The 9,656-nt window shown below is 52.1% G+C and overlaps 1 protein-coding gene across 3 annotated transcripts in view; it reads right to left on the reverse strand.

The window, feature by feature from the left end:
• Positions 1–236: 236 nt before the first annotated feature.
• Positions 237–9,656, reverse strand: part of LOC123501333 (adhesion G protein-coupled receptor A3-like) — a 45,285-nt gene continuing 35,865 nt past the window's right edge. For 2 of the 3 annotated variants that reach the window (XM_045250114.1, XM_045250113.1), the window contains exons 8-13: positions 8,603–8,867; positions 8,120–8,256; positions 7,130–7,663; positions 5,670–5,910; positions 3,465–4,607; positions 237–3,139 (exon numbers count right to left, since the gene is read on the reverse strand). In XM_045250114.1, the coding sequence (XP_045106049.1) occupies positions 556–3,139; positions 3,465–4,607; positions 5,670–5,910; positions 7,130–7,663; positions 8,120–8,256; positions 8,603–8,867 (4,904 nt within the window). In that variant the 3' untranslated portion in view covers positions 237–555. The remainder of the gene's footprint in view (positions 3,140–3,464; positions 4,608–5,669; positions 5,911–7,129; positions 7,664–8,119; positions 8,257–8,602; positions 8,868–9,656) is intronic. The other variant, XM_045250115.1, reaches the window with a different exon arrangement.

Genomic DNA, 9,656 nt, shown 5'->3' on the forward strand with positions numbered 1-9,656 from the left:
GATAAGGAAGGCCAGTGAAGGGGAAGGATAAAGGTGATGGGAAGGAAGGAGGAAGGGATAGAGGTGATGGGAGAAGGGGAAAAGGGGAAAGTGGGGGTGTTATAATAGTTAAAATGACAAAACAGTAAAATTTGTTCTTGCTCATAATATAGAAATTTGGAACTGTTATTATTATTATTGTATTATTATTACTATTATTAATTGATTTTTTGTTGTTTACATAACTAATAATAATATTCAAATGAAGTTTTATTTATTTTTCATATAGATATAATATATATTTATATTTATTTACATTTTGAAGGGTTTTTTTCGGGGGGAAAGTTTCATTTCATTTAACTTTTTAATTCCATTTCATTTCATTATTGTGATTATTTTTTGTGTTTCATAAAATGTGTTGTGTTGTGTTGTGTTGTGGGTGATGTGTCAGTATAGCAATAAATATCAGAGTGGGTGAGGAGGCAGGGCTGGATATGGCAGGGCAGGGCAGGGCAGGGCAGGGCAGGGCAGGGTGGGATGGGATGGGGCAGGACAGGAAGGGACATGGTGGGGCCACTACACACAAGTCTCTCTCTTAGGATTTGCTTCAGGTTCCTCCGTCTCTGCTTGCCTCTCCCCAGAACAACTCCCCACTTCTGTCCCCTGTCCCGACTCCTGCCCTGCCTTCCGCCCCATCCCCGTGCCCTCATCACTGTCCTGGGTTGGGTCGTCGCGGCGCAGCACCGTTTCTTCTGAGCTGTTGGTGAGGTAGCAGGCCGGGGAGGACGGGGAGGGGGCATCCTGCGGCAGGTTAAGGGACTCAGCGCTGGTGGTGGTCTCTCCGTGCAGAGTTGCCCGCTGGGGCCCTTCAGGTAGAGGGGGTCTACCAGGGGAGCTGAGGAGCCCCGAGTCCAATGAGCCGCTGTCAGGGGTGTTCTGGTGGAGGCGGTGCAAGGGAGAGTCGTAGGGAGAGTCAGAAATGTTGACACTGCCCCGGGGACTGGTGCCCACTGCCGGGTCAACACTGCCCCCCTCACTGACACCACCAGCCCCCTCCCCACAGCTGCCGCCGCTGCTGCCACTGCTGCTGCTGCTGCCAGACAGGCCACCGCCACACAGGCTGGAGGCATCACAGCCGCTCACTTCACACGCGCTGGCCCGCTGCTCCCCACCCCCAGCACACCAGTACCCCTCACCCCCCTCACTATCCCAGCTAGCTGCACCACCATCCTCTCCCTCACAACACACCCCCAGCCCTGCGGGATCCTCCAGCCCCGGGGGGAAGCTGTGCAGGCACTGGCAGGCCGCTGGCTCATGTCTGCTGCGTCCGGGGTGGTCGGTGCCCAGTGGGGCCATGACATGTGGCCAGGTCAGGTCCACACACATGAGATTTGGGGGGTCCTGGGGGTGTGGCCGCTGGTCCAGCATGCTCAGCGGGGGCCCCGGGGGAGTCACATTGCGGGGAAGGACAGGGAAGGGCATGAACTGGTGGGTGACTGCATCCTTGTCAGACCCTGAGGAGCGCCCTGCGTCCCCTGGTGACAAGTTGATGATGACCGGCGGGGTGTTGTCATCCGTCCAGTCCTCCCGCCCCTCCCCTGCCCCAACAACCGACCCACCCGCACTTCCGCCCCGCACCCGCAGCTGCCGCCGCCTGTTCCTGCCTGGCCGTGGTCGCTCCCGCCCTGGCCGGTAGCGGTGGGGGCGGCCGGTGCGGGAGCCATCTGCCCCAGGGTCTGGCCGTTCACCCTGCTCGGGGGTGAAGGTGCCCCTTGCCTTATGGGACGGGGGCTCATCCTCAGCACCCTGGAGATGGTGGTGATGGTGGTAGTGTGGGGCAGCACCAGGAGGAGGGAAGCTGTAGAGGCGAGGGTGTTGCTGGGGCAGGGGGTCGGGGAGGGGATATGGTGGCTGGTCTAAGGTGGAGGTCTGGCTGGGGGCACGGGAAGCGGGGCGCCCCTCCTCAGTGATGCTGGGGAAGGAGCCACCTCGCCGTAGAGGGCTGAGGGGTTCCTCCATGAAAGCTCTGGGTTTGCGGGGTATGGTGGCCCAACCCCGCTCCCCTTCGGTGCCCCGCGGCGCCGCCTGGTAGAGGTCTGGGGCGGGGCCCAGTACGCATAGCACCTCTGGCGTGGGGTCCTTGGTGGCCTGCTTGCTGCTGCCAGGCTGCATCTCGCTGCCCAGGTAGGGGAACACGGTGTCCACGTGGATGTTGGTGTTGTTGACCTTGCTGGATGCCCCGAGGCAGGCCGGGTCAAAACCACGGTGGGTGTTGGCGTCGCAGTTAAGAGCACGGGACATCTTGGGCCGGTACACGGTGGAGTTGCAGTCGCTGTCAGCACGGTTCACCTCCAGGTTGTTCTGCTTCACCATCTGGCGCAGCCGCTGCTTCTGGAAGAACCGCTTGGCCACACCAGCCTGCTTGGGGTTGTAAAATAGCTCAGGGGCGTAGTGCAGGTCGTTGGTCATAGCGCCCAGGCTCAGCAGCTGCAGATTGTTGGCTGTCTTGGCCACCACCACACCATCCCCCTTGGTGGAGGTCAGGATGCTCTGCGACACCGAGGAGGACTTGTTGGTGTTGTGGGTGTGGGAGGACTCCAGGCTGTGTGTGGAGGGAGCGTCCCGCGGCCCACGGTTGTCGCTGGGCCGCACGGCACTCTGGTTGTTCTGGGTGGCAATGGTGGTGTTGTTGGCTGGCGCTAAGGTGAGACGCACCTCCTCCTCCTCCTTCCTTCCTCGCCGTGGCAGCAGGCCACCCCAGGAGCAGCTCCGCCACGCTTCCCACACATCCCCTCGGCTCAGACAAAAGAACACAAAGATGAAGATACCCAGGCTGCTGGCACACATGGCATAAATGGCGCTGAAGATAGCTGTGTGGTGTGGGATGATCTCCTGGAAGGGCGCCGCTGTGGTGATGGCCGCTGCTGTCCATGTCAGGCCAAACAGTAGCAGGGTGACGGCATGAGCACGCAGCTGTGTCAGTGGACTGTGCTGACCATCCGTCACACTGGCTGCTGTGTCCCGCGAGGCCAGGCTCACCTCCTCCGCCGCAGCCCCAGGCCCTGCCACCTCTGTTGCAGGTGAGGCAGCATCCAGCAGCTCCAGCTCTGTGGTCTCTGCCGTGGCGGCAGCTGTGGCAGGGTAGGTGGCACGCAGTGATCTGTGGGGAGGCCCAGCAGTGACACAGGCACTGGTACTGGCACAAACACTATTGCCGGCATGCAAGACTCACTATTGATTGTGAAGGGAAGATGCTCAGAAAGTGCAGCTTTATTTAAAATCACTATTATAAACCCTAACACAGTAGTTTTAATTCAAGACCAGACCTATTTGTACAGTACTTTTTAAGATACCATAAGTAAAGAGAACACATGAGAGCAAAACAGAGAACAAAAACAGAATCTAAAGCTATTAGTTACTCAGAGGATAAAATAAAGAGTCACTATAAATATAAAATAAGGAGATAAAAACTAGAGAAGACTTACCTGAGTGAGCAGTGAGTGAGGAGGAAGAACGTGGCCAGGATGAGTGTGAGGGCAGCGGTGGGTGCCACAAAGGCCCCCAGGCTGGGGCCCCACGCCAGGAAGCAGAAGTGGTAACCGGCATACTGGTGCAGGTTGACTGCGGCCGAGATGCCACACAGGATGAGGGCAATGCCCCATCCCACCAGGTAGAAACGTAGCATGGGCTTGGGTGGCAGTGGGACATCCGGGGGCGCTTCATCAGGGGGTGGGGGCGGCCGCAGAGCCTTGGCCACCTTCTTGTAGAGGTTGGTGACGGTGACAGTGGTCCAGAGCAGCACACAGGTGGTGAGGTAGTGCAGCGCCACACCCACGCCCTGGCACAGCGGCCGGTGGTGTGTTTGGTGTGCCCCGGCAGTGAATAGTGCCACCAGTAGCAGCAGTGCCACCCAGGTGTTCAGCAGGGAGTGCTTGTTCTTGCTGGCCGTGGCAATGCGGCTGTGGTGGGCAGCCCAAGTTGCAATGGAGGCCATGAGGAAGGCAGCACACACCGCACTGCCCACATACACTCCCGGGGCACTGGGCCTGAATGCTGCCCCCTCCCTGGGCCCACCCCGGCCCCGATGACGTGCGGCCATGTCCTGCAGCAGGGCGAAGTGGGCCAGGCGGTCACAGCGAAACACCACCAGCGAGTTATGCATCTTGACAATCTTGCAGCCCTCGCTGGACCATTCACCCCGGCCGTTAGCGGAGGCATTGACGCGCCACCACACCGGCATGATGCTGTAGCTGTAGATGGCCGAACGCAGAGTTACGTACACGCTGTCCTCCACTCGCAGCACCCCGACGTCCTCCAAACCACCACTCCATTCACCCCCGTTGGCTGTCAATTCCCCGGCGCTCACCCGTGCCCCGATCACCGGACTGGTCACCTCCCAAGACTCCAGGCCGTCGCCGCGGGCCCCAATGTGGGGGAACAGCTTGGCCGTGTTGTACACAAAGAACTGGAGCTGCACTTTGGTGTCCGGGGCATGGGATGGGGCTGGGTCGTCGTCAGAGGCATTGGCAGGGGAGGTGGTGGTGGTGGTGGCCTGGTGGAAGGGCTTGCCATGGGAGAAGAGGCTGGAGGGAAGCTGAATCTGAACGTCAAGGATCTCGTCGTCGCTGCTGTGGGTGAAGGAGAGTGGTGAGTGGTGAGTGGTGTGTGTGTGTGTGTGTGTGTGTGTGTGTGTGTGTGTGTGTGTGTGTGTGTGTGTGTGTGTGTGTGTGTGTGTACAAATGTTAATTGTTGCTGCCCCCTCTACCATGGTTCCTGCAGATACTCATTTATCTATTCTTTTGTTTTTCTATCTTATTCTCACATTTCTTGCTACTATTGCTGCAGTCAAGAATGTCTCTCTTCTTTTCTATTACTACCACTATTACCACCATTATTTGGTATATCATATAAAATGTTGACTAACATAAGAGTGGCATTTCAATTCATGGATAAAGATATGATGAAAAAAATCATCATAAGCATGATACATCCAAGGCATGCAGCAGTGGTGTGGTCTCTGAGTGCTTAAAAGGATACAAGAAGATTAGAAAAGATACAGAAGATTGCTACAAAGATGGTGCCATAACTAAAGGACATAACATATGAAGAATGACTGAAGGAAATGGGGCTACCAACCTTACATGATAGAAGAGAATGAGGGGACCTAATAACAATGTACAAGATAGTTAATGGCATTGAAAAGATAAACATGGAAAACCTGGTGCTGGTGACAGAAGAAGATGGAAGGACAAGAGGACATGTAAAGAAGATCAAGAGGAGGCAGTGTGTGAAGGATATTGGAAAATATAGTTTTCCACACAGAACAGTGGAGAAGTGGAATGCATTGAATAATGAAGTTGTTACAGCACATAATATGCATAACTTTAAGGAAAAATTAGATAAATGGAGACATGGAGACAGGACACTATGAGCCCCCCCCTTGAATCCTGTACAATACAACTAGGCAAATACAAACACACTTTATTTCAATCAACTGACGACAAGCTACAGACTAAAAATAATTAATGAAAAAACGAGAGCAAGATTACTGACTAAAACATCCCCATTTATGATCAACAAAATATCAATACTTACATATATAAAAAAGAAATTTTTCACTAAAACAAAAATCTGAAAAATGCACTACCAGAACAAGTCACACACACACACACACACACACACACACACACCTGTACAGCTTGGCGTAATTATTAGTGTTGCATCTGAAGTGACGTTCTGTGGAGTGGGCGCTGCGTCGGTACCAGGTGCAGGTCTGGCCAGAGAAGGCATTGAGGTGACGGGAGAACTGATGCATCTCCAAGTGAGTAGCCATGGCCTGGTGGAGGGTGGGGAAGTGAGTGGTCACGTCCCATAGACACCCCACCAGCCGGCCACAAGATCTGTCCAGCGCTTCTGCTTTAGTCAGGAGCTCTGATGGGGAGGGAGAGGTGATGGGGATGAGAATGGTGTTATAGGGATGGTGGTTAAATGATAGGGGACTGTATTGAATGGTGTCTGTTGGGGTTGTCCAGGAGTAGGAAGAGAGCCAAGAGTGTGTCATAGAAGGAGTCCGAGGTGGATGTTCTTGTATATACGTACAGGTAACTCTTGATTTACGCATGTTTAATTTACGCATTTTTGTTAATACGCAACCAAAAAAATATTGGTTTGCTTATACATGATTTGGACCACATCCTGCATCATCCTTATTATCTATTCTTTCTTATGAGAATTACAAGTTTGTTTTACGCGAATTTTGAAATACGCGATGCCTCTTGGAATGCATCTATCGTGTAAATTGCGAGTTACCTGTGTGTGTTTATTGAGTATACTGTAGTGTTGTTATGGGGATGGAGGTTAAATGATAGGGGACTGTACTGAATAATGTCTGTTGGGGTTGTCTGTGGGTAGAAGAGGGCCTAGAGTGTAATACAAGGAGGTGGATGTTCTTTTATGCATGAATGTGTTTATTGAGAATGGTGTTGTTATGGTGATGGAGGTTAAATGATAGGTGATTGTAATGAATGGTGATGTTTGTTAAGAGCAGGAAGAGAGCCCAGAGTGTCATAGGAGGTGGATGTTCTTGTATGTATGAATGTGTGTAGGCGAGTTGTGTTCTTCAGGTCAGATAAAGTTATGGGAAGATGATGAGGGAGGGAGATAAATGTGTCTGATTGTGTCTATGTATGACTGCAGGACTGAGACAGAGAGACAGAGACAGAGACAGACACACAGAGAGAGAAAAATGTCTGTCATATCAGTTTTTAGCACTTCAAGAGCCAATGTGCCTAGAAAAGACTACAACTACATATATAAGACAAAAACTATACTTTTCTTATGAGCATCTCTAGATAAACCACCACAAGAACTCACACACTCCCCACTTAAGACCAAACTCTCTCCTTGCCTCCTCCTCCCTCACTAACCCACACCAACACTCCACACCTGCAGCCAGACCCTCTCCTTCCCCCCTTTCCCTCACTTCCCACCTCCAGTCAGATTCCCTCCTTGCCCCTTGTCTCTCCCTCCCCACCTACAGCCAAACCCCTTCCTTGCTTCCTGTCTCTCCCTCCCCATCTGCAGCCAACCCCCTTCCTTGCCCTTCTTCCTTCATTCCCCATTTCCAGTCAGACCCCCTTGCCTCACTGACCCTTGGTGGCTGACATGGAGGCGCTGATGATGTCGATGAGAGTGTTGGCTGTCTCCTTAGAGCTAGAGAGGGTGGTGAGCAAGTCTGTGTACTGCTCCACTGTCTTAGCCAGGAACACGACATCCATGGGGTCCTGTAGGTTCTTCCCCTCCCTCGTGAAGTTCCTCAAAGACTGAGCGCTGACCATCAAACTCGTCTTGGTGGTCACCACATTCATCAAGGCAAACTGTTCCAGTATCTTGGTGGTTTCTGAGACGAAGGGGCACCTGGCAGTGTTCAGAGCCTCCCACTCCCCGTCCTCAGAGCAGGTGTGCTCCGCCATGCGCCACTGTGGGGAGCGCAGGGCTGAGGCAGCATTGACAGGCGTGCGGTGGTGCTTCCCAGTGCTGATGGAGATGGTGGTGCTGGCAGTCTTGGAGGTGAACTTGTGTGCGCCGCGTTGATGGGGCGGGACCAGGCCAGCACAGGCAAGCTCCACCCGCACGCCGGCCACTGTCCTCGGCCACACATAGGAGCCACGGTTGTCACTGGTGGCTGTAAGGAGGGAGTGGAATGAGGTGACAGGACAGAGCGAGGAGTGAGTGGTGTGTGATGGTGTTAAGTTATGGAAGAGATGACGGTTAAGTAACATTATATTGAGATAGTGTGATGTTAAGTTGGAGCGTTGAGTGAGGAAGAGGTGGTATGTGGTGGTGTTATGTTATGTTAAGGAAGAAAGGTTGAGGAAGAACATGCAACATTATATTGAGGTATTGTGATGTTATGTTAGATTAGGAATAAGAAAGGTAACATTATTGTATCATAGTTTTCGTTCCTTCCTCCTTCTTTTACCTCTACACATCACCACCCTGTGAATACTGAAGTCCACACATCTCAGGAGCGAGTGAGTAAACTGAGTGATCTGAGGTAACTGTTTCAATTCTAAATAGTTACTTAGACATCTGCCCTCACACACTTTCCCGCTTCCCCTCAACCCAAGTCTGCTCTCACCGTTCATGGGGCAGTACTTGGTGTCGTGGGCGATCACGTAGATACTGACGGTGCGGGTGTGGTTGCCCTTCTGCCCCTGCACCAGACACGACCAGTCCCCGCTGTGTGTGCCGTTCAGCTCGTCTATCTCCACCAGGCTAGGGAATGGCACCAGTGATGAGTGACGGAGTTTAGAAGTCAATGTTGGGATTCTTTTCCTTTTTCAAGTTGTATAACCTAACCTAACCTAAACTGATCAAAGCAAACCTAATCTAATTGAATGCAGCCTAACTAAACTGAAGGTCAACAGAATGATAACAGTGATGGAAGTTGCAAGAAATAGATGTTTTATTCTTTTTTTGAGTTGCAGAACATAATTTAATCAAACTAAATCTAACCTAACCTAACTAAATTGAATCGAATGTAACTCAACCAAACCAAACCAAAGGCAACAAAAACTCACTTAACCCAAACCCAACCCAGCCTAGCCTGCCCAAACCTCACCTCTCAATAGCTTCAGGCAGGTAGGTGTTCCTGACCACAGCTCCTCCTCTCTGCTGGTGCTGGTCGAGGTAGCCGGTGACAGTGGCGGAAGTGTGGTTGTGTAGCGAGGGTTGGCGTGGCAGGAGGTGTGTCTCGCCCTTGGCCCACCACACCTGATGGCCCTCCTGTGCGCTGGTCACTCGGCACCGCAAGCGAAGGGAGTCTCCGGCAAACACAACCTGGTCCAGTTCTGGTTCCAGCTCCACTTCTGACGACTCTGGGCCATCTGAGGAAGGGTGGAAGGAAATGATAAAGTGTGTCTGATGGTAGGGAAAGTGGTTCTGAGGGTGGGAGGGTACAATAACATGCCTGGTGATAAGAAAAGTGGTTCTGAGGATGAAAGGGAACAAAAAAGTGTGTGTATAGTAGAAGGAAAAGTGGTTCTGAGGGTGGGAGGGAACGAAAAAGTGTCTGGTGGTAGGAAAAGTGGTTCTAAGAATGGGAAGATACAATAAGATGTTTGGAGTTAGAAAAGGTGGTTCTGAAGGTGGAAGGGACTAATAAAGTGTGTCTGGTGGTAGGAAAGGTGGTTCTGAGGGTGTGTCTGGTGGTAGGAAAGGTGGTTCTGAGGGTGTGTCTGGTAATAGGAAAGGTGGTTCTGAGGGTGTGTCTGGTGGTAGGAAAGGTGGTTCTATGGGAGGAAGGGTACAATAAGGTGTCTGGTAGTGTGTGTGTGTGTGTGTGTGTGTGTGTGTGTGTGTGTGTGTGTGTGTGTGTGTGTGTGTGTGTGTGTGTGTGTGTGTGTGTGTGTTCTCAGCATTCAGTACCTCTTCAATGCCATCCTCTTTAACAGGCAGAGTTTCACAACCATAAACTGTTGCAATGCTCACAAACACTGGTAAAGCAAGTGCTGGTCTCGCCACCTCATTGTTGCCACAAGGACGGTTGCTTCAGCCTCTCACTGCCTCCACTCAATGAAACATGCGTCTATTTCTCTGTCCATCCCTATACCACACCTTTAGACATATTCCTCATTCTTAAAACCTACTCTTAATTCTTGCAACACTAACAATTA

The sequence above is a fragment of the Portunus trituberculatus genome, chromosome 9 (genome assembly GCF_017591435.1).
Source record: "Portunus trituberculatus isolate SZX2019 chromosome 9, ASM1759143v1, whole genome shotgun sequence".
In the NCBI taxonomy this organism is placed as follows: Eukaryota; Metazoa; Arthropoda; class Malacostraca; order Decapoda; family Portunidae; genus Portunus; species Portunus trituberculatus.